The sequence below is a fragment of the Aspergillus welwitschiae genome (assembly GCF_003344945.1).
Source record: "Aspergillus welwitschiae strain CBS 139.54b unplaced genomic scaffold BDQ94scaffold_30, whole genome shotgun sequence".
Taxonomy (NCBI): domain Eukaryota; kingdom Fungi; phylum Ascomycota; class Eurotiomycetes; order Eurotiales; family Aspergillaceae; genus Aspergillus; species Aspergillus welwitschiae.
The window spans coordinates 17981-41389 of NW_020798724.1; the positions used below are offsets into that span (position 1 = coordinate 17981).

A 23409-nucleotide genomic window follows, 5' to 3' on the forward strand; every position below is an offset into this window, starting at 1 on the left:
CGTACATAGCAGCACAGGGTGTGCGACCAGATGTGCCAACTGGTCAGGCGCACGAGCAATGACTAAGCGACTTTAAGCACGGCAGCCGACCTCATGCCTTGGGCCCTTTGTGTGCGACGTCGAACCCTGCGGGCAACACCCAGTCTTGTGGAATTATGATGAGGCAGACGTGTTGAAATGGTGTCTCCATCTTCATTTGGCTCCCGCCCGGAGGAGAATGAAGCCGACTGGCATGCCGCTCCCCGTGCTATCAAGAGACGCAAACGAGCCTCCACAACAGGGGCAACAAGACCTTCGCCCCGTGAGATAGGGGTGATGAGAGAATCCCAAAATGATGGTCCTGCCACATTCCTTGGAAGCTCAAGTGGTATTCACTTTGTTCGCCAAGTTTACAATGCCTTTGCTCGCCGATCTGCCGAGTTGCAGCGAGCCAGGAATAGAACCTCAGTGCCTGGAGAAGATGATCGGTTGCGGCGGGATTCCGGCGACTTCAACTCACACAGTACAGATGACCTATGGCTGAGAGAGGAGCTGAACATCACATCTGAACCTTCGTTTTCATTTGATGATTTAGCTAGTTGGACTCGCCGCTATTTTGAGAACTGGCACCCCATATTTCCCTTCCTCCATGCACCAACAGTTCTAAAGTCCATGGAATCGCTCGCGAGTCAGGGTATGCAAGCAGTCAGTCGATTAGATATGATCATTATTCGCTGCCTTGTGTCAATATCCCTTGCCGACAACCGCCAAATGAAAGGCTCAAGTGCGAACATCGAACCCGTGCCGGTCACCCTAGTATTTCAGTCTGTACATCACATCATACAAGATATCCAGAGTCTGCTCATGGAGCCAACTACAATACCACTTCTGCAAGCGACATTCTGTGCCCAGCTTACTCTGACATCTCTGCTACGCCTTAACGCCGCTTCTCGGGTTGGTGGTGTCATCACGCGCACTGCCTATCATCTAGGATTGCATCGATGCCCGGGTCGTTTTTCATGCTTCAGCGATCAGGAAAAAGACATAAGATGTCGATTATTCTGGTCTATATACACATTGGAGCGATATTTATCACAGGCCCTTGGTATCCCCCTTAGCATTCGCGATGACGACATCGATGTCTGCTATCCGGGCGAAGAAAGGCACTCAGGTGCTACTGAGACACCACAAAACCACGTCGATCATCGACTACGATTACTTTGCCACCTTGCTAAATTTGCCCGGGTACGCGGCTTGATCATTGAACTTCGCAACAAGTCCGTCTTGCATAGTCATGCCAGTCCTGTCGAGGCGTCGTATGTCAACGGCGAGCTGTCTCAATGGTGGAATGAAGTGTACGACGATGTCTTTCCTACGGAGGATGATGAAGATACGGATTCAAGACAAGACTCACCACTAGCCCCATATCATCGATTGCTTCTCATTGTCCTACGGCACGAGGCGGTCATCGCCATGAACCGGCCGTTACTTACAGCTGAGAAGCCCAACCAGGACCAAGATTACAAGAATGCGTTACAAACGTGTATCGAGTCCTCGAGATCTGTGCTGGCAGCATTAAGGAAATACATGTCCTCTCCATCTCAAGCACCAATGACTTGGCCCTCCTTTACCTGGACAACGTGGATGGCTTGTCTCATCTTGATGTACGCGTCGTGGGAAGGTGAGCTACCGACAAATACCGCCTTGAAGTATGGTCGGATGGGAACATCCGTCTTGCAAAATCTTGCTTTGCGTGGAAGCAGCTGGCCTGAAACATGCATCGAGGGGATCAAAAGTATGGTATCTGCCTTGTCGATGAACCAGTCCAATAGAGACCACGAAAACGCCGCAGGGGCTTTGTTCGATGGAAACGCCTCACAGCTCGGCCATTCAGATACCGGGAGGGCAATAAGACCGGAGTCTCAGCATCAAAGTCGTCCATCTGCTTCGATGGGCATGCACTCTGAATTTTCGAACATCCACAAGACTGGGCCTACAATGTACCATGGTCTTTCGCCTTCAACGAGTTCGCAACAGTTTGAACCTCTGACCGACCCTGGCCCTCACGGTGTTAACCCAGCCGAACCCGCGACTCCCCGTAATTCAAGTAATATGATGGACATGAACTTGAACGATGGCGCTCACTCAAACCCACAAAGATCAGCCGGTCTAATATTTGGCAACATGGCGAACAGCAACGCCGTACTCAACCAAGGCCTTGGACAGGATCCTTTCTCCTTCTCCGATCCATCCTACCTTTTCATGAACGATCTATGGAGCGTGGCTGATGGGCCTTGGATAATACACGAAAACATGTTATAAACGGCTCCGTATCGTACACAGCCAACGGACCTTGTACCCATACAACGTTAAACAAGACGAATTGCCATAACTTTCCTTCGCTCGTCCAAAACCACAGATAACTGCCCTTTTTTCCCCTGACCTGAGAAGAACCCACTTCGTAATTGATCAAGATACAGCTCGTAAGCAGGCATATACCCCTTGACAAAACGCACAACCTCCTCATCAGACATAGCCCCTTTCTTCTTCTCTCGCAGCGCATGCTCTTGTTCGAGGCGCCATCCATAGACATTGACTAAATCATCTGTATCCAGATGAATGAGAAAGTCGAAATTTTGCGGTCCCATGAACAACTCGCAGTATTGACGGAGATTTTCGTTAACCTTGAGCAAATGCTCTAGTTTGTGCTCTCCCAGCGTCTGTTTCAAGCTGCCTTCTGTGGAGACCTCTTTCGCGTGGTTCCAGCGACGCTTGATTTCGTCTTCTTGTAAAGGTTGGAACCCAACACACCACCCTTCGAAAATGACAATGTCGACGGTCACGCCTGCTGGGATGCGACGACATATGTCTTGGGGCGCTCGCCCGCCCTCTCCATTGAATAGGCTCTTGTCGAACGATGGGATTATTTTCTCCGAAGGCCTCGCTAAACCGTCGAAGAATTCGACCGCAAGCGCGATATCGTGCGTCCCGGGTTGTCCTCGAGTTCGGAGAAGTCTGTTGGAGGGGTTGTTGTCGCGTACTTGGATAAGGTCGTCATGGTCGAGATAAAGGTCGTCGAGAGATATGTTCATTGTGTTGTATTTATATTCATCATTCAGAGCTTGTACGAGCGCGTCGGTCCATGTTGACTTTCCGCTTCCTTGGAGGCCGGTTAAGCCTAAAATGAATGGGCGCTTGCTGGGTGCGGATCTTTGGGCTTCAACATGGCTTTCGATTCTGGGTAGGACATTGCTGAGAACATCGTGAATACTCTGGGCCGGAATTGTTGGTTTGGTCATGGCGGAAAGAAGTTAAGTGTCGGAAATTCGTGGTCTGGGGACAGGAAATGTGATTGCTGTTGATAGCGCTAAATTTAGGTGCATCTTGCAATGCTTTTACTTTGGCCCAAACCGAGACATGTTTGCTGCCAAGCATTTCGCTCGGAGAAGTGGAGGTCCTACACCGGAGATGTTCTTATCCAGAGAGCGCCGGAGAATGAAACCTCCGGCTGCTTGCCGTAGCAACTGAAACCGTAAATTTGGGACACAGGGTCCTTTGTTGGGGCTAAGTTTTCGTTTCAAGGGACGTTACTCATGATAGAATTGTTTTACCATTCCGGATTAGGGTCTTTCATACACCCATCGCAACCTCATGATTTTGCCGCGGACTGAGCGAGACTTCATCAAAGGATCACTAGACTTGTTGATTGTAATTTAACCATAATTGTATTTGCAGTTTACCTTGCGGCGTGGGTGAGAATGATTAAACTTCAAGTGTCATGTCACCAACAGAAAACGGTAATTGGCCTCGAGAAGTGGAAATCTCACTGAGTTTGCTAGTTTGACACCAACAGGATACAAGCATCTCACACAGCAAAGGAAATTTGGCGAATAGTTGTATTATTGCTTCACGCCGGACTATGAACAAGGACTTTAACCCCTTCAGACTCCATTTCAGGTAACGAAAAGAGGTACCCACGACCCATTTTCATGATCTCTTCGTCCGTATCGTAAAGTTCCAATCTTAGTGCACCTGGTCTGTATAGCTCGAACATGATATGGCATAAACCCATATGTGCCAGACTATACTCATCCGAGTCATATTAGCGTGCTGTCAGGGCAACGAGAATAGAGTACCATTCGGCATAACACACGGAAACTTACTACTTTCCAAGACAATCTCTTGATCCCTTACTGTAGGGGACAAAGTACTCATGTTGTAGCGGGTCCTGGTTCTTCTCAGACTGAAGCCAGCGTTCGGGTCTAAACTTTTCTGGCTCGGGAAAGGTTTCTGGGTTCATATGCATCCAGTAAGAGGACATTCCGACTGGAGTCTAGATTTATGTGAGCTTGAACAGCAGTGTATTGTGGGTGCTACGTGTGTGTTTGGCACTTACTCCTCTTGGAACAGTCCATCCCTCTACATGAAGATCAGTATCAGGGAATTCTCGAGTTGTTCGTCTCATGCCTCCTCCGACAAGCCTGGAAACTGGTTAGTCATCTAACAGCATAGTGATAGTGTCTGCCAGCTTCCAAAAATACGTACCGCAACCCTTCTTTAAGACATGCATCCAGATAGGGAAGCTTCTCGATTTCTTTCCACGTGACTTCAGTTTCAGGATTTTCTATCAGAAAGGTCTTGATCTCGTTCTGCAAATTGTGAAGTTTTTTGCTATCCAGCGCCATATTTATAATAATGGTCTGCAGGCAATTGGACATGGGATATATGCCTCCCTCTTGAATAAGCTAAAAAAAAAGGGTAATTTGAATCAGCACAACAATCAATGAAAGCTGGAGCGAGAGGGTCTCAGACCTGTCCACCCAGATCATAGATGTTATCGCCAAACTGCTGCTTGGGCGCATCTGTCCGTTCCGTGTTATCGAAATTCACAGTGGGCGATGGTCGTAGAGCATCTTTGAAGCTTTGCTCGTATTTACAGTCCTTTCATGGCAGTGTTAGATCGGCCTGAAGAAGGCCAGGGTAGGGTCAGGTTTCAAGACATACGGCATATTCCTTCTTCACTAATGTATGCGATGATATGAACTGTACAAACCACATGAAAAGACCCCTAGAGATTTGCGGTCAGGCACATGTTCCATCTTTGAATGAAGGACGCCGTTCCATACCTCAAAGGCTTTGGCAACATAGCTAGTAGCGGAACAGCCATTATACCTTTCATTCGAGTTCTGAACCTAGACCAGCAAACAATGTTAGCCACAAGCACTGCGCTCAAGCCGTGGCATTTTTAACTGACCAAGCAGCATTGAAATCGGGGTCTAAAAGATATTTGGTAGGCTTCTCACAGACGGTGGCCGAGACAAGGTCTGTTCTCCGTGGCACTTAGCACTAGTTTGCTATCTTGACAAGGGGCTCACGGGTCGACATACCAACGGTAAGTGATAGCAGGGCATAATTCATATTGACTGGTCTTCCGGTACCTTCGAACTCTTCCATTCGTGAGTTAAACCTCTTGATGCAGCTTTTTACTCGCGGCTCGGCGGCTATCATGGAGTTCCTGGAAAAATATCTTTCTATCGGTCCTCGTAGGAAGCGGTGGACGTTGTGCGTTTTGATTATTTGAATGTAGCCTTTTGATCGACACAAATGCGAGTCAGCCGCATGCCTATGATTTAGTGACAGTAAGATGACGGTGAGAAAAAAAAGACCTTCAAAAGGAGTCCCTCGGAATGTCCCGGGGTACATATCGGTCTTGCGAGAACCGCCCGTAACGAACAGATGTTTGTAATAGGAAGGGTCCGAGATGTGAAGTTCGTCTGGGGTGACTTGAATGATAGGTCCTGTACACATCCGTTCATCTGGTAAGTAACTCGAGATCCTTCTGGCCCCAATCGGGTTCTTAGAGATGTTGGCGGGCATGGATGTATACCGTAGCGTTGGTGCATCTCATTTATTCTCCGAAAATACTGGCCCGGTCTAAACCAGTCATAGTAGAATTCATACCAGTATGTCGCTCTAGCAAGAGACGAGCCTGGGAATCGGCTTAGCGGGCTCAACCAGAGACGGTAGATGAGAAGCGCGATGTAATATATTCCCCAGGTCGTCATGAGGTATACTGCAGCATCATGAGATGAAAGTCCACTGAGAAGGGCCATGCTGCCGTTTCGGTACAGACAAGGCGATCAGTACACGTGCAGTCAGATGGTATTCCACACCAGGGCGCTCACTCAGCGAAGGTGTGCTTCTGTTCACGGTGAGAACTACCAAGAAGGGTCAACGTAGTGGATATTTGTTGACACGGAAATGGCACAGTGTAGAAAACTAGAGTCCCTAGATATAATCAATGTTCCTATTGATAACCTTTAGATTCCGTACCTAACGGCGGCCATTACATGAGCTTAAAATCGATGGTTTATGAGGGTATGATGTTATAGACTTTTTATGTGCAGCACACCAGTGATGTATCCGTGGAACTTGTTAGATACTCAGAGCCTCACTCATTCGCCGGTTCTATGATCATAGACTTTACTGAGAGTTATTTTGTCTAGTATTAGAGGCGTAGCATTCCACAGATGTCTTAATGTAACACAAATCCCGGCGTATCCGGGCCTGATAGAGTTGTGTGGCTGACGTCTAGTACCATGGACATTTATGAGAATCACTCTCATAGAGATTAGGAAGCTTGTGAATTGTTTGGCCTTTCAGGAGAGTATCATGGTGCCAATACGAGGTGTCCTGAAGGTAGTACGAGACCTTATGGTGGTATCAGAAGGTGACAATGAAATAATGGACAAACAGTATCACGGCACCTTGTGCGCATTCTGAATGCCTCTTCTGGCTAAAGCTTGGTATATGCTTCGGATATAAGTACCGATGCCCATCTGAATTAGATGCGATCAATCGAATAGTCAACCCCGAGCGAAATTTTTACTGTTCCTGGTGCACGGAAGTCCTTGTACTTTCTAGTTGATATCATCTTTTCTCGGTTTAGGGCGATCGGAAAGCCATCAAATTCAAAATGGAGCTAGAAGCCCATCATCAGGATAAGAAGGATGCTATCCTTACAAAAAGGCTTCATGGCAACTCAGGGAAAACCCAAGGTCTCTTGGCCATGCGAAAAGACTTTAAGACTCACAAGGTTGTATTAGATGGGTATTTCAAGTACTTTGGAAAAAGTGTGCTTGAAGAGGATAGGCAAGGACAGGAAAAGGTGAGGCAGTACAGTAGTCAGACAGGGGAAGAATCAGAGCTAACAGGTAGCTGCAGAGACGACAAACGGAGTATGCAACCATGGTCAAGCTGTACGTTTTCAGATTTGCAACCACCTTCTCATTCTCTTATCCTCTGTTATAAGAATATTGACAGCTCCTAGTTTCTACCACCTTGCGACAGACTTCTATGAGTTTGGCTGGTGCAAGTCATTGCACTTTTGCCGCTTCAGCCACGAGGAGGATTTCCTTCAAGCTATTGCTAGACACGAGCACTATCTCGCCTACCGCATCGGTATCAAAGAGGGCATGTCTGTTCTGGACGCCGGATGCGGTCTTGGTGGTCCGGCACGAGAGATCGCCAAATTTACAAATGCACACATAACAGGCCTTAATAATAGCGATTATCAAATTGAAAAGGCAAGAAGATACACATCACAAGCAGGCCTTGAAGATAAGGTCTCCTATCGCAAAGGTAGCTTTGTTGAAATGGACTTCCCGGATGGGACCTTCGACGCTGTGTATGCGATCGAGGCGACGTTGCATGCGCCGACTCTCGAGCAGGTATACAGCGAGGTTTACCGCGTTCTCAAGCCCGGTGCTGTATTTGGTGTGTACGAGTGGCTTCTCACAGAGAAGTACGATGAAGGGAACACCGATCATAGACAGCTCGCTTTGGGTATCCAGCAGGGAAACGGAATCGCCAAGTTGTTCACGGTTTCTCAGGGCCTTGCTGCTATGAAATCCGCCGGATTTGAGATCTTGCACCATGAAGATCTTGCGCACCGGCCTTGCACAGCACCGTGGTATTATCCACTTGATATAACCCTCTGGAATGCCCGTCGCTATGGGGATCTGGCCTCTTATGCTCTGATGAGTAAGTGGGGAAGAATTGCCACACACTATTTCACGATGGGATTGGAGGCCGTTAGGATAGTTCCCAAGGGAACTACTGAGGTGGGAAATAGTTTGGATCTCGCTGGGGATTCTCTGGTGGACGCGGGCAAGCTGGATATCTTTACGCCGATGTATCTCATGTTAGGACGGAAGCCGGATGTTTGAAGACGAATAACCAGAGTTCACATCTTTGTGGCCTAGATTACATAAAGCCCACCCTTGAGGAGGAATGATCACCTAATATAGCCTGAATCGGCGTTTATTGCATGTCTAAGCCTAATAAAGTTGTCAAGCTTTACGTTGTAACTTCACTGTGTAACATCGACAAAGTGACGTGTTTCATGACAGCCCGATATCCGTGGTCCAGGCAAAGTTGACTTGAGCCATAAGCTCACATTGGCTGGTCACACCATCGGGGTATGGGTGTGGCTGGCTGGTTGGCTGAACGCGTGTGATTGCCGCGGGTGTTGACCCAGGAATGTCAGGAAATAAATATCCGCGGACTCTCTTATGTGCCTGGAACACTCATTGCTCACCTAAACCGGCTATTCATCTAGGTGGCATTTGATGTGGCATGTCACTAAAGTTCTGACATGAGCCAGTAAACACTAAGTAACTAGGGTCGAGCAATGGAATCAAGCACCGCCTGCGATGCTTTCCCCGCGGCTCGACGCATCCGTCCACTGAGCAGCCTAGCGACATCTAAATGGAGACTGATGAAAGAAATTTTCAACTCATGATGTAGCTTGGGCATCCACAAGACATTTCCACAAGGAAGTCGGCGCCTCAGTCTGATCACTGAAAGTAGCTTTGACCTGACTACTCTACTGTCAAGCTAGCCCTCGATACATAGCTGAAAATATGTTACCACAGTCCGGTAAGGTGCCAGAAGTCATGCTATTCATTCCACCTTTCGTAGTGTAAGGTGATAGGATGGACCTCCAGCAATATTGCAGGAAATTTTAACTCCCGAAGTTCAGGGCAGCACTACCACCATTACAATGCGACCTAATTCCTGCTCTTCCGTGGAGGTTTACCTAGGTATCCCAGCATAGGAAGTCCGTGATTGGCTGAGATCTGGCCAGAACCGCCGATTTCTGTGCATTCGTTGTAGCCATCTGCTCTCGTCAACGAGGATGAGGTGAAATTTGGCACTAGTACAATATACCTCTCCTGAAGTTGAATGTCGACCATGAATGAGACGGTTAACCAAGGCTCCTCAACTCCTCCAACTCAGTCTTCATTGAAAGTTAGTGCAGCCAGGTGGCTTAAGAAAATCTGACGGGGTTGCAAAAGGTCTGGGGAACTGGCATTAGACTGGGCTCCCAGTAGAGTTGTCACCAAAGATTCCTTGTAGTTGACGCACTGTCCAGCCTTCCAGATCGTCACTCAACTCAGTATATCGCTTGCTACTTCGCTGTGGGTAGGCAAGTATTTCCGGGTTTGTCATATTCCTTCCAGTGGGATACCTAAGGTATCACTAAAATCAGACCTATTGCGTCCTCTCCAAATACACCCTTGTCTGGCGAAGACGGGTGAAAAATATGAGGTCAGAACACACCACAGGACCGCCACGTTGTCATGATTAATGATTGTGGCGGTGACGACCTCATCACTGCGGATTTCTCAAGCTACACATCATTTGTTATAATCATCATTATCTGTAGATGAGAATTTACTGGTCTAGCAGGGAGTACTACTGTGTACTAGAGAGTAAGTAGGGATCGGGTTGGCGCTCATTTTGTTTACCGCTTACTATACAAAAGCGGGTTTCTCCACAGGTAGCTGGCTTTATTGTCGGGTCATTTAGCCTCTTTCTGCGAGGCGTGTTGGTCGTCCAGTAAATCCAGTATTTAACTATGCGAGCCCTTCATGTACGAATGCCATAACCAACAAACAAGCCACACTGGATAGAAGAAAGTCTCTTGGCAGGTTGCGACTCCTATCGATGCCGATAATGAGCTCAGCACGACATCCTCCATGGTCCCAGCCAGTCCGATCGGCAAGTACCAAGCCAACCGACACACAGAGTCACTACTTCAATTACACATCTGGTCGTTGGCTACACAATGAAAGACTTCAACTCGAGAGACGTCATATTGCACTTTGATGCCCCAGCACTCCCGATGTGTCGTAATGAGCAAATTGCGCGATGGGCTCTTGAGCAAGTTCTTTCCTCTGCAGATGGCGGATGGTAAGGAGGTCTTGGCGAGAATTCCAAACCTGAATGCCGGCCATTCTCATTATGGTGTTGCTAGTGAAGTAGCAACTCAACGAAGTTTGCGATAAAGTGCTTGAGGCTCAACGCTTCTGCCTGGTGGAGAGCTTGGTAAACTCTGAACACAATCTGAGGGGCGAGATTTACCTTAGATGGCAGTTTGTATTATGGGGACAGGTTCCCGTCGGGGAGGGGCATTGATACTCTATACGGCCTGGATGACGAATTACAGTCTAAATATGTTTTCGGCCCGGCAATTCAGCGGTCCTATTGGATAGATGACGTGTAAGGTTTAGATATTGATAGAGGTCCCTGTGAGTGTATGATCAGGCACCTTTTAGAAGCCTTTCATTAAACTTGACAACGCAGGGGAAACGGCGCTGGAGTATCTTGCAGCCGTGGCAAACCGTGAGATCGTCCGTATACGGAATGCACATAGCAACCCCAAGCACGCCACTGTATGTCTGGAGAGGACATGTCAGGGACGAGACGTACATGTACAGCTTCTTAAGCAATTTCTGATTGTGTTTGCTCATATAATCCTATCAGATGACACCCGTTCCCCGATCATGCTACATCATGACCTTCACGCGGATAATATATTCATCCGGATGGACATGATCCTACTCAGTTCACAAGCATAATTGATTGGCAAGTAGTACACACAGCGCCCTTATTACTTACGGCAAAGTTTCCCTCAATATTTCATTGCGAGGACGGTTATACATGAGGTGCCGCCCAGCCTAAACTACCTGATGATTTTGACGTGCTCTCGAACGCTGAAAATAAAGGGGCCGAATAGAAGTTAGAGAGGCTCAGACTGGAGACATTTTACGAACTCGCCTCCCGGAAATTCAACCCGGCTCTTGTTCATGCTATGGACCAATTAAGAGATAATAATGACGCTACAAGTTTCATATTGCACATTCTCAGTAAGACCTCCAAAAACGGCCCATTACCCTCAGAAGAGCTGTTGATACAGGTGTATGAGAAGTGGGACGCAATCATTGGTACAGCGAGGTCCAAATACCCCATGTCCCATTCACCTTCCAAAGGAGGAAATAGAGCAAAGCTGACAGCAGGCAGAGGCATGGGCAGCTGCATTTAGTGAATCTGACGATCTACAAGCGCAAGTAAGTGATGAATAAGGATGGGTCTCACATGATGACTACCGACAGCCAAAAAGAAGGATGGAGAACGAGAAAACATTGGAGGTTTTGCGAAAACAATCAGAAGCGTTAATGTTAATGATATAGGATCTCCGATCCTGGAACAGTATTTCATGTATATCATTAGTAGGAACAGGTATAGCTTTGTAGATTTATGCATAGGGGCTATTGATCAATCGGGATTTTCCCAGTTAGAATTTGTTCTATGACGCCTGTATGCAGATAATGTATCTCATGTGCTTCCCAAATACCAATAAAAAAACATATTATAAAGAGCTAATATTGATGCGAACCTGCACTCAACACTTGCCTCGGATATGCCAGCCATTCCGACCAAGCGGGCCCCAGATAATCATTAATGGACTCGATCAGATATCGCCCGCCATCGCCCAAGAACCAGCATTGGCGATAAGCATGCAGAACTACCCCGTAATGTGCCAGCACAGCAAGAGCGTCAGGGCTACGAAGAGCCAGAAGATCAATATATTTCGAGGGTACACTAGCGGGCCATGCGAAAACCCCAGTAATGCAGGCGCCTCCGGGGCGATTAGAAGATATTGAGTGCATTGCCGCCTGCAATGCTTCGATCGCTTGTCGATACGTTTCAGTGATGGAGGGACCTAAGTTGGACTGCCGGATGAGTGCCAGTAGATGCCTACATTCTGGGCCCAAGTTCCCGTCAGTCTGTAATTGTCTTCCTGCAGAGCCTAAAGTCGGCCCGAGACTAGTAGTCTGCGATAGCATGCTCCAGTTATCTCCGATGACGGCACGCACGCCCTGATGTAGGCGGAGATAAGGAACAAAGGAATCGAGGAAGATATTGAAGTCACCATCGCGGAAGATGAGAGTCTCGCATAGTGTGTGCAACCCGAGGATAGAGGAAAAGAAAAATCGAGGTACACATGCTTCAGGATCATCTGCATTATCCATTGCATGAAAGAATCTCAAAGCATGATTTTGCAGATGGGTCGCGTGTGTACGGTAATAGACGTGTTGTTCAGAGCGGATGATACTGAGATGCGTGGCAGCGAGAGCCAATAGCTCGTTTAGAAGATATGAAGCCCTCAGAGAGCACCTGATAAGTTCTGCAGGCGACACTACTATCTCCGGGCTATTCTGCTCATTGATCGAGTCGATCGTCTCGGTTAACAATTGGTATAGGAGTTCTGCATGAAGCAAGTTGGCCGCTGGCTCTATAGGGGAATCAGCTTCAGCGACCGTTGAACTCGACTCTGCCGTCTCCCCTGTCGACGATGCTGGAATGGAAGGGGTCTGCCTTCGGGATGTGGTAGGCCTGATGCAACGGGCCGGCATCTCTGCAAACTCACAGGTCCGCTCTGATATTGTACATTGCGAACATACGGGCCGTTGCTCATCGCACTTTTCTACATGTCAATGTCGCCTCAAGTTTCACAGAGGATCTAGATTACCTTGATACGGCGTCGCTTGCACTCAATGCAGCCAAGACGGGATTTCTTGTGTTTTCTGCGAGGGGCCATACTTGATGCTGAAGGGAGATACTGCGAATGGAATCCGGGCTGACTTTTCTTGAGGATTTAATTTGGTTGTTTGAGGAAGGCAATGAAAATTGGACTCGGTGGTGGAGTTGGAGCTTTTGGGGCAACTTCATGACTAATCTTGCAATCAAACTTTAACTAGGATCACCTTACGGGGAACGAGGCGGAGAAGGATAAAAATTAGGGTATTTCCAGGCTCCTGCAATTCTCCTAGGCCTTATTTTGGGGTTCATGAGAAAAAGAAGCATTTAAACCAGGGCGGATGAAGTAATCAATATCCCTCTATAAATAAGCGTTCCCCCAACCCCAACCCCAACCGTCAACTTCTAAAGTCCGTCGTGACGGTCGCCACGATTTAATAATTCCATGTCCATGTTCGGTCTAGAAAGGGTCCCTGGATACCAGACTACCCAGACCACCATAGACAGCGACATGAGCAGAGCATCGAAGACATACAGTGTCCACTCATGGGTGAGCGGGTATCCTGTATCTCCCAGGGCGTATTCCGCAACCCGAAATAGAGAGCGTACCATGATCAACAGGCTTACTCCGTATAATAGATAGAGATGACGACGCCAGTTGATGCGTGGATCTCGGGCTCCTGGAGTTGGAAGTCGATGTAGACGGAACTGAAAAACCATTGCGGTAACAACAAAAAACCCAAACATGAATATTTGGATGAGTAGGCCAACTATCACCATACCCTTGCCCAAAGTCGCATTGTCCCCTGACACCATCAAGCCCGCTGCCCCGCCCTGGACCACAAAAGAGAGGACATCACCCATCACAAAGGTCTTTGTGAGCCACCGAATCGGAATGAGCGAGTGATGCTCGCCCCCGGTGTTACGCATGATTCGCCCTAGTGCCATGTAGACGGAGGCTGAGAACAAGACTGGTCCTAGAAGAATGAAGACGTTCTGAATCGAATAGGGCATAATTTCTCCGGAAGCGCAGTGTGCCCAAGCACGAGTCGCGTATCCTATGATTTCGACTAAAGTCCTCTGTTAGCAGGATTCTGGGCAGCAAAGCAAGCACCTGAAGGTTGCGAAGGAGGCACGTACAGATACCGCCGATGGCGTACGGGATACAGAAACGAGCTCTCCATTTTTTCAACTTGATGAAATGCACCACCGTTACACTCGCAAAGATAATTGCAAAGATCACCGCGGCTGCCAGCGAAGGGAGATATTGCCAGAGGTAGACCCCATGTTTGTAGGGCTCGAGTTTAGCCATCTGCCTGCGATGGGATTCTCAAAATTGGTGGAAGAATAAATTTTCATGATAGTAGGAAGCAATCTCTCCGTTCTTGATCATTTTGTAGATTCAGCGTAGTGGCTGAGCCGCTGGCTCTTTTCCCAAACGGTAACAGTTTCGAAAGATTCTCTGGGGGAAACCCGGATCAGAATGTTGTGTGTCCACCAAGATAAACGCGTATAGAGTAGCAGGAATCCTAAAACTGCATGTGGGTCATCTTTTCTACCGGATCTAGATTTACTAGCCTTATAGCATTATAACGTTGTTTGGTCATTACCATGACTGAAACAGCCGGAGGTAATGGTGATCTACTTCGTTATTCTTATAGTATATAATGCCGATACTGCGATTTAGTTAGATCCCCTTACTCAGTCGGTTTCTCTAGCCATCCTACTTCGAGTAAGGATATTTCATTATTTATTTATTCATATATGAAATATGTAAATCTATCTATTTGACCTTTCTATCTACATGATTTCTTATTAGAAGAATAATATATTGTGTGCAGTCAATGCGTTGTCTACAACATAGTAAACCTCTATTTGAGAGGTATTTGTAGCTATATACAGAGATATCTATATTCGAGGAAAGCCAGATCAGAGAAAAAAAATCAAAAAATCGGGGTAGTAGATATTAGAGTCTAATCATCCAACTGAATGAATCCCGACTTCTATTTCAATCAGTTCTTTCTCAATGCTACTTTCAAACATACAAATAAGTGGTAGGCCTGGCAATTGTTTTTGGCGCGGGTTTAGCAGTATTTTCCGATGTGACCCGGTTTAGAGACCCCCAATAAGTGGAGTTAGATAAAAGTGGGGCAATGTTGATCAGCCACAGCACAATTGCGAATACGCGTATAGGTACTTAGGCCCTTAAGCGAATGCGATCGAACGGGACAGGAGCCCCGTATGAACGGAGAACGGATGCATATATCACAGCTGTGTTGGAACCCAAGGGGGTCAAAGCTAGTCCCGGGCAATCTAGTACTCATATTCAACTCGCCAAACCTTGACGAGTTGGAATTTGTATTCCATCATTATTGAAGTCAAGATGGTTGCCTGTTTCGCCACCTTACTCCCTCTGAGCGCGATCCTTGTCGAAATAGCATACGCATCCAGATGCTCGCCAGCCTTCATGAAGAGACCGGACCTGCCCGGTGCTTCAATTCTGAACATTGAAGCACATGAAGCCCACAACTTTTCCGCTGTCAGCCTGGCTCCAGGTAGTAATGAAGGCGGTCTATATACCATTAGTTTTTGCAATATCACGGTCACTCACACCCATCCTGGCTGGAATGACACAGTTCATACCCAAGTCTGGCTCCCCCTTGAGAGATGGAATGGCAGGTTTCAAGCCCTAGGTGGTGGAGGGTACAGCGTCGATCTAGGCTCCACCTACCTCACATACGCAGTTGCAATGGGGTTTGCATCCGCCTCCACGGATGGAGGCCTACCTTCAGGAAACGGGAAGGGCAGCATTCCTACAGATCTCTCCTGGGCGCTTAGTGGCGAAAACAATGTGAACTGGCAGCTCCTCGAAAATTACGCCTCAAAGGCAACAAATGACATGGCTATCATAGGGCAGCAGATTACCAAGTCCTACTACCAAAAAGCTGCAAACTATTCATACTTCACCGGATGCTCCGGCGGCGGCCGCCAAGGACTTCTAATGGCACAAAAGTTTCCGAACGTTTTCGATGGGATCTTAGCAGTTTCGCCGGCCATCAACATGCAAGCCTTCATTCCAGCAGGCCAGTGGGCCTCTCTAGTAATGAAGGAAACCGGGGTCTTTTTGTCGCCCTGTGAGATCAAGGCATTCACACAGGAAGCCGTTAAAGTGTGTGATCATTTGGATGGAGTTGAGGATGGAGTTATTAGCTACCCAGACAGCTGCCATGTCAAGGCCTCTGACTTTGTTGGGAAGAATTACACTTGTGACGGAGTCCAAAAAGCTTTCACTGCTTCCAGCGCGCAGGTAATCGAAGCTGCGTGGTCCGGTTCTCGCTCTGTCTCTGAGAGGTATGGGTGGTATGGTGTCAATAAGGATGCATCAATCGACACATCCTATGTGTCTACCGAATGTTCTGCGAACAATACATGCCACAGTAGTGGAAGTGACTTGTTTGTTAGCTGGCTGAAATATCTTGTTGCCAAGGACCCAAGCTTTTCAAGTAGCAACATGACGCGAAATGAGTTTTTTGAAGCCCTCCACACTTCAATAGCGGATTACACGTCGATTCTCGGAACGAATGACCCCGATCTCTCCAATTTCAAAGCAAACGGTGGTAAAATAATCACCTGGCACGGACTAGCCGACGAAGTTATCCCACCAAATGGCACCATCGCATATTATGATAAAGTGCTAAAGAACGACCCCAAAGCTCATGACTTCTATTGCTTCTTTGAAGCGCCTGGACTTGGTCACTGTTACGGTGGGCTCGGTCCTTATCCGAACGGCGCCATGTCCCAGCACATTGACAGAAAATCGCATGTCCGCTACGATTAGTTCTGTAGTAAGCCCCCTAACCTGCCAGTAAGGACCCTGCAGTTTCTAATCTTTTAGACTACTTGAAATTCCTGTTGGTGCACGATGAGCCTACTTTGCTAGATACTCAGCCTGAGTCTCACTTCAACGGAATCGCTGTTTGTTGTATTCGCCTTGTACGAGCTGTTGCCTGAAGCTCGGCAGTACCCCGCAAACAGTGGGGTTCGCAACAAGGTCTCCGGGAACCTTGTGTGATTCTTAAAGAGTTCTCCGAAGAAGGCTTTCTCTGGAATTATCTGATAGCTACTAGAATCGCAGTCTCCGAGGCACTGATATGCCGGCAAGATTGAAGCTGGCTTCATGAGCGATATTCTTATAGAAACCCTCTACTGCTAGCTGAAATGCCCTTTCGGCTGTGATAGCAAGCCCGTCCTCCCTGGTAGTGGAGCAAGGCCTGCCGATCTTCGTTGGTGGGCTTGATAATTCCGAAGGCCGAAACAGTTTGATTTATCCCTGCTAGTCTATCATCTGAAAAATGCAATTGAAAGGCGGTGCGCTTTAACTTGTGGCGTTGTGACCTAGGCACCTCAAGTGTGGAAATGGTGAGCCAACGATTGCTCCCGGTAGGGACAAAGGGGTCGATAGATCGATGAGAAGACAATATCTTCTCACTTCTACCACAATAGAGCCTTCAGTTTCAAACGACCTTTCAGATGTTGGTCTTGGACCAAATAGTCGAAGAGGGTCTCCCCCTTATATGGCCCGTGCATACGCGTATCCCGCTGAAGATCCCAAAATCAGAAGCCATCAAAGTTTGATCCCCATCCCTTTTCTCCCGCTGATTGGGTTCATTGACCCACAAGGCAGACGATCAACATCAACTTGGCCCGTGCATACACGTACGGCAACCGTCGGCCTGAAATACTCCGAAATCCATAAGACCTCCTAACGTTTCTCGATCATTTCCATCCGCGAATAAAACATGAGCTCAATCCACGCTGCTGAGATCATGTTTTGTTTTCATCCACATTTTAATCGTCTGAAACCATGTTGTTCCTCGTCCTTCGAGGGATTTTACCTCTCTCGCTGGGAATAGTATCGTCCGTCCTATCGTCCGCCGCAGCCGCTGAAACAACTCCCAAACCCGAGCCAATCGAAGTCGTCCAACTCCCACTACCACCAGTTGTGTCCACGGACGATGTTGGTGCCTGTACTCGCCAAGTTAACCCTCACGGAACCGGATGCATGGGGAAAACATCCGCCATACAGGGAGGCAACTTCTCCCCGGATGGGAATTATGTTTGGGCCAGTCTTAATTTCACTGGTGCCCCAGCCGCACCAGACCCCGCTAGCATCTACACAGGAGTCCAATTGATCATGGTCAGCACGAATGGAACCAACTTCTCCACTGGCGACCCATGGAAGTGTGTGACTTGTGGTGTACCAGAAAGCAACAAAGCGGGCAGTACGTCTGTGGCCGATTATCCTCAGACTTTCGCCGACGGTCGACGCGCTATGGCTGGAGCCAACATCATCGAATGTCGAGCCGGCCAATTGGCAAGTGATGAGTGCTCTCCAGACCAGATCTACATCTATCCCATTCGAATGAGCAACAAGGCCGATGATTCTGGGCCAGGAGCCAGCATCCGCGAGCTGCGCTTGCACCCCGATAACGTTCACCTGGGTTTCAATTCATACAGCACCATATCGTCAGGTCAGCTGAATGAGAATGGCTACTTTGGTCGACTTCACTTCAACGAATCCCCTACTACAGGGTCTCCTCGCACTGCTCGATATGACGTTGTGAACGTGACTGTCCTCGTTTCTCCTAACGGACCACAACCGTACAGCGTCACGGGCGATCGACTTTACATCAACCGGGAGGCAATAACCGTGGGAGAGTTCCGAGGATTTACTGGCCGTGGTAAAGAGGTCCTTTATATCGGGAGCTCCTGGGAATCATGCAATATTGATCTATTTGCCGCTGACTTGATTACTGGTCACGTCCGGCGTGTCACCACGCACCCTGGCTACGTGGACCCTGTCGGAGATTCTCCGGATGGGCGATGGCAAGTCATCCTGGATACTCGTGGCACTGATCGCATGGAGTTTCTCTCGGGGATGCGCGGCATTCCTCCTGTGGTAGACCTGCTGACAGTCACCACGGTCGCTTCTGTGCGAAACAATGGTGTTCGACGATTCTTTCAACCCTGGCTGTTGGACGCGGAGGGCGACCACGATCCTAATTACTACGGCCAGCAGATCAATGCTGGTGGCAAGGGGCAGCCGGGTAGCATCAATGACCCGAACTGGAATGCTGGAGCGGATCCTCGGTGGTCTCCTGATGGCACCAGAATCATGTATTGGCAAAAGATGGTCCTACCTCCTGCTTGTGGTGGTACCAACCCACTGCCATGTCCCAACTCCACTGAGCCAGGTGGCCGAACTACGCGTCTGATGATGGCCCGACTCACCAGTCGGCAGCCTTACCATCTGGAACCCGTGCCCCCAGTCGCCGATACTGTGCCATGGGGCCTGCCATATATCCCTGGTAACACCACCATCCCTGATACGCTCGATGTGCCACAAGGCAACTTGACGCTGCATGGACTCGACTCGGGGTTCGCTCGTGTTGTTCTCCAGAAAAGCAAAGCCACTTCTGCTCTGAACTTCGTTGCAGTCACCTATCACAACTACTCGGATGATGGCCTTCATTACATCCATGGCACCGAGTCGGTGGCTGCCACACAATTGTCCCTGACGTCTACCCGCCTAGAGTGGTATTCCAACCTCACTGGCACTGGAGTCTCACCCAGTACGAAAATAACCAGTCCTAATGGATTCCACGTCGTCGATGATGCTATGACCAATATTTTCATGGCCAATGGGACCCTCATTACTACTGTCGATGGGGTGGTATACAAGCAGCCTGTGAATGAAGGATGAAGGGTCCAGAGATAAGGTCTCGCTGGATCTTCTTTAGGTCATAAACCTTAACTGTAATCTCTCCATGTACATAGCAAACTGCTTTCCCACCGCACCCCACTTCGCGCTCAATAAACTGGGCCTCCGGATTCCCCCTGTAAAGTAAAATCGTCATTAAGCTCTCAAGTCTCATGTGACCTATGGCGTCGCATAAATCTTCGTCAATCGGACCCGCCCTCTTAAAACACTCTTTTTGTTGAACCACCCATTCTCCGTTAACGTTCACTCGGTGGAGAACCAGGCGATCTTATACCTGGCTATACGCGTATTCGTGTGAACCCCCACAGGGTGGGTCCAGCCCTACCATTGGGCTAAAAATACAATAAGAAGCTGGGCAGAAGACCGACGCCGGCTGTTCCTAGACCCTCCATCAGCCCAATTTATATCTTACACCTAACATCAGGTAGAATCGCTAGCAATGGAACTTCATGACCCGCCTCCGCCCTACGAGGAACCAGCAGTGAACCCATGGGAAGCACAAGATACCCACGTCAAAGGTATGTGCGATACGCAGAACCCCTTCCTTACCCCATCCTCTGGCTCCGCAGAATGTCCCTTACGAGACTTTACATCAACTCACGCCGACTAACATCTTGTAGATGACGGGCGCGTTGTGGTAGACGTCACTTCTCGACTATGCAAAACCATCTCCCGACTCTTCCCGCATGTACCGGAAGCGAATGATCTACAACCACCCCCACCTCCCGGGTATTGGGAAGATATCAAGCCCAAACATCGCCTAAACATCGTCATTCAGATTGTCGGCAGCCGGGGAGACGTGCAACCATTCATCGCCCTCGGAACAGCCCTGCAGCAATGCGGCCACCGCGTGCGGATCGCCACGCATGGTGTGTTCCAAAACTTCGTGCAGGAGTCCGGACTGGAGTTCTACCCCATCGGCGGCGATCCCAGCCAGCTGATGGCTTACATGGTCAAGAACCCTGGTCTGATCCCGCGGATGAGCAGTCTCCGTGAAGGTGAAATTTCGAAGAAGCAGTACATGATGGCAGAGGTTCTGCACGGCTGCTGGCACTCATGTATTGCAAGCGACCCGACTACTCAGGTTCCATTCGTTGCCGATGCTATTATCGCCAATCCACCCAGCTTTGCCCATGTTCACTGTGCGCAAGCTCTGGGTATCCCGGTACACTTGATGTTTACGATGCCTTGGAGTGCTACGCGCGCCTTCCCGCACCCGTTGGCAAATTTGAAGAACGCAGCGGCGAATCAAGATTGGGTCAATAATGTTTCTTATGGTGTTGTAGATTGGCTATCGTGGCAGGGGTAAGGCCGTCTCACTGGTTCTTTACCATTCTTCTGCAGATCAGCTCAACTAATTGTTGTTCTCTGATACTTCCAGGCTAGGAGACGTCATTAACCAATGGCGTAAACAGGACTTGGACTTGGAGCCTATCCCAATGTCAGAAGGGCCTTTCCTTCTACGAACTCTGAAGGTGCCGTATACGTACTGTTGGTCTCCAGCGCTGGTACCGAAACCAAGTGACTGGCCTGCCAATTTTGGTATCCTCGTTCTATTTCCTTCCTGTGTCTGTATGCGTCTGGATCCAATACTAATAAGAGGCTTGCTTGAGATTAGATGTTTGTGGTTTTTTCTTCCGCGATCCACCTGACTTCAAGCCTGATCAAGCGCTCGAAAACTTTCTCAATGCCGGAGCACCCCCGATCTATATCGGCTTCGGGAGCATTGTCCTTGATGACCCGGAAAAGATGACACGCACACTCGTTGAGGCTATCGAGCAAACGGGAGTTCGAGCATTGATTTCTCGAGGCTGGAGCACGCTTGGTGGCATTGAGAGTGATAATATCATGTACCTGGACGATTGCCCCCTTGAATGGCTGTTCCAGCGTGTAAGTGCCGTGATCCACCATGGCGGAGCCGGGACCACGGCCTGCGGGCTGCGCTATGGCAAGCCCACGTTTATTGTACCTTTCTTTGGCGAGTAAGTCCAATTGAGACCCACTGGTTGCCCTTTGTCTAAATTCGAAGATTCATCTGACATGGCATTCTTCCTTTGCTCACTAGCCAACCCTTTTGGGGCCAGATGGTAGCTGCCAACGGCGCAGGCCCCGACCCAGTACCACACCAACTACTTGACGCACAGAAACTCACCCATGGTATCCAATTTTGCCTAAGCACTGATGCCATGCAAGCCGCGCATCGCATTGCGACTAGGATGCAACATGAATCGGGAGTGCAGACTGCTGTTGCATCGTTCCATAAGAATCTTCCCAAGGATCTGAAGACCTGTGAAATTATCCCTGGGTTTCCAGCATCATGGGTTATAAGGAAACAGAAGAAGAAAATTTACCTGTCTAAAGTCGCGGTAGAGATTTTGTTGGATCATCTGAGAATTTCCAAAGATAAGCTACAACCGTCAGATCTTCGTTCCCCCGACGTGGTTTCTCAGTGTTGGCTAACCCTCGGCATAGATACCAACCCCGACCAATCCACATTGAGAACGAAAGATGGGACCCTATTACTGGGATCTCGTCAGCCGGAATGGGATGGACGGTAGACATGCTCAAGGCATCAGGAGACATCGTCTACAAGCCGTACAAGGTACTAAAGCAGAAGGACGCACCGGATACTAGCCACACCCCACGACAATCGACATCCTCCACGACCCCTCGCTCAAGCATAAGCGCCGAAAATACACAGTTCTTACAGTCCCCATCTGCACAGCAACACATACATAAATCCCAATCCATGACCGACATGACACTAACGCCGGAAGCTCCCGAAACCGAGAAGAAAAACAAAGCAGCTGCCATGGCCTCAGCATCTGCGAAAGCCTCTGGCAAGCTTCTAACGAAGTACGTGTCCGGCGCAATCGTCGATATCCCACTAGCTGCTGCGGAGGGGTTTCGCGTTCTACCCGGTCTGTATGGAGACAAGGTTCACGATTACGGCCAAGTTAAGGACTGGAAATCTGGAACAGTGGCTGGAGCAAAGTCCTTTGCTTTGGGGATTGGCGAGGGCATGACGGATATTTTTTACCAACCGTACAAGGGCGCGAGAGATAACGGAGCGAAGGGGTTTGCGACCGGGTTTCTGAAAGGGACATTCGGGGCGGTTGGCAAGGTAGCTCATGGTATGTGAGATCTTGCATCCCTTGATCCTGAAATACGGGGTAGGGAAACTGTGTGATCGCTTGCTAACACATGGGACGTAGGCTCTTTGGGTCTCGTTGCTTATCCCGGGCAGGGGGTAAAACGGACTATACAGCATGCGCTGCGTAATAAGCGTCGGAAGCAGGTGGTCGATGCTCTGCATGCCGATGGTCAGAGCATGCTTCGACAAGAGAAAGAACGGGGGCTTCGGGCTGCGGTAGTCCTGGATCTGTTCGACCGACTGACGCAGAAGGGAGGAGACCTGAGTGATGATGAAGATGACTATCTGTGATGGAAGGTATCACTATCTTGTAGCAATCCAAAGATGTGTGACTGCTTGTGCCAGAGCCACAACATCGAAATTTAATACACACACACACACACACACACACACATTGTTGTAATTTGTTAACAAGATTCAGCTGTCAGGTATTGCAGCAACCGGACATTTTCAGACAAGCCAAAGCCCTTCATGACGGGATGCATCGAAAGAGATTTCTTGGGTAGAATGTTATTTTTGGAAAGAGTTGAGAAAAACTTCACGGTCGGAGCCGATCACGGCCTGAGCCGCGCCATGCAAATAGACTCGGATTGTGTCCGAAGCAGAC

General features: G+C 48.7%; 10 protein-coding genes across 10 annotated transcripts; 6 read left to right on the plus strand and 4 right to left on the minus strand.

Moving 5' to 3' along the window:
- Positions 1–136: 136 nt before the first annotated feature.
- On the plus strand, positions 137–2396 carry BDQ94DRAFT_181598 (CeGAL family transcription factor). Its single transcript, XM_026773925.1, has one exon. It carries the CDS (start codon positions 178–180, stop codon positions 2299–2301), a length of 2124 nt encoding a protein of 707 aa, XP_026623308.1. The 5' UTR covers positions 137–177; the 3' UTR covers positions 2302–2396.
- Positions 1750–3342, minus strand: BDQ94DRAFT_181602 (P-loop containing nucleoside triphosphate hydrolase protein). The gene has a single exon (XM_026773926.1). It carries the CDS (start codon positions 3276–3278, stop codon positions 2349–2351), a length of 930 nt encoding a protein of 309 aa, XP_026623309.1. The 5' UTR covers positions 3279–3342; the 3' UTR covers positions 1750–2348.
- A 544-nt stretch (positions 3343–3886) lies between these two features.
- On the minus strand, positions 3887–6044 carry BDQ94DRAFT_161352 (cytochrome P450; the record flags this gene model as incomplete). The annotated part of the gene is made up of 11 exons (XM_026769370.1): positions 3887–4061; positions 4143–4312; positions 4376–4460; positions 4525–4724; positions 4792–4920; positions 4984–5047; positions 5094–5171; positions 5234–5303; positions 5367–5567; positions 5646–5777; positions 5867–6044. 11 exons carry the CDS (start codon positions 6042–6044, stop codon positions 3887–3889), a joined length of 1482 nt encoding a protein of 493 aa, XP_026623310.1.
- Positions 6045–6955: 911 nt separating this feature from the next.
- BDQ94DRAFT_181604 (sterol methyltransferase) lies at positions 6956–8269 on the plus strand (the record flags this gene model as incomplete). The annotated part of the gene is made up of 3 exons (XM_026773927.1): positions 6956–7147; positions 7204–7238; positions 7310–8269. The coding sequence occupies 3 exons, from the start codon at positions 6956–6958 to the stop codon at positions 8205–8207; spliced, it is 1125 nt and encodes a 374-aa protein (XP_026623311.1). The 3' UTR covers positions 8208–8269.
- Positions 8270–10178: 1909 nt separating this feature from the next.
- BDQ94DRAFT_161354 (uncharacterized protein) lies at positions 10179–11516 on the plus strand (the record flags this gene model as incomplete). The annotated part of the gene is made up of 6 exons (XM_026769371.1): positions 10179–10320; positions 10413–10543; positions 10602–10890; positions 10920–10979; positions 11070–11270; positions 11410–11516. 6 exons carry the CDS (start codon positions 10179–10181, stop codon positions 11514–11516), a joined length of 930 nt encoding a protein of 309 aa, XP_026623312.1.
- Positions 11517–11705: 189 nt separating this feature from the next.
- On the minus strand, positions 11706–12996 carry BDQ94DRAFT_181607 (Zn(II)2Cys6 transcription factor domain-containing protein; the record flags this gene model as incomplete). Its single annotated transcript, XM_026773928.1, has 2 exons — positions 12860–12996; positions 11706–12809 (listed from the first exon to the last, which is right to left on the minus strand). Exons 1-2 carry the CDS (start codon positions 12926–12928, stop codon positions 11706–11708), a joined length of 1173 nt encoding a protein of 390 aa, XP_026623313.1. The 5' UTR covers positions 12929–12996.
- Positions 12997–13272: 276 nt separating this feature from the next.
- Positions 13273–14179, minus strand: BDQ94DRAFT_161356 (RTA1 domain-containing protein; the record flags this gene model as incomplete). The annotated part of the gene is made up of 2 exons (XM_026769372.1): positions 13273–13937; positions 14008–14179. 2 exons carry the CDS (start codon positions 14177–14179, stop codon positions 13273–13275), a joined length of 837 nt encoding a protein of 278 aa, XP_026623314.1.
- A 1071-nt stretch (positions 14180–15250) lies between these two features.
- On the plus strand, positions 15251–16705 carry BDQ94DRAFT_181609 (Tannase/feruloyl esterase; the record flags this gene model as incomplete). The annotated part of the gene is made up of 1 exon (XM_026773929.1): positions 15251–16705. One exon carries the CDS (start codon positions 15251–15253, stop codon positions 16703–16705), a length of 1455 nt encoding a protein of 484 aa, XP_026623315.1.
- A 1026-nt stretch (positions 16706–17731) lies between these two features.
- On the plus strand, positions 17732–19630 carry BDQ94DRAFT_172990 (uncharacterized protein; the record flags this gene model as incomplete). The annotated part of the gene is made up of 1 exon (XM_026772068.1): positions 17732–19630. One exon carries the CDS (start codon positions 17732–17734, stop codon positions 19628–19630), a length of 1899 nt encoding a protein of 632 aa, XP_026623316.1.
- A 457-nt stretch (positions 19631–20087) lies between these two features.
- Positions 20088–23093, plus strand: BDQ94DRAFT_181610 (UDP-Glycosyltransferase/glycogen phosphorylase; the record flags this gene model as incomplete). Its single annotated transcript, XM_026773930.1, has 7 exons — positions 20088–20166; positions 20269–20953; positions 21030–21220; positions 21267–21630; positions 21714–22064; positions 22121–22782; positions 22864–23093. The coding sequence occupies 7 exons, from the start codon at positions 20088–20090 to the stop codon at positions 23091–23093; spliced, it is 2562 nt and encodes an 853-aa protein (XP_026623317.1).
- Between the last annotated feature and the right edge of the window lie 316 nt (positions 23094–23409).

Coding starts and splice junctions, on each gene's coding strand:
- BDQ94DRAFT_181598 (XM_026773925.1), top strand. CDS start 178: ATGGTGTCTCCATCTTCATTTGGCTCCCGCCCGGAGGAGAATGAAGCC.
- BDQ94DRAFT_181602 (XM_026773926.1), bottom strand. CDS start 3,278: ATGACCAAACCAACAATTCCGGCCCAGAGTATTCACGATGTTCTCAGC.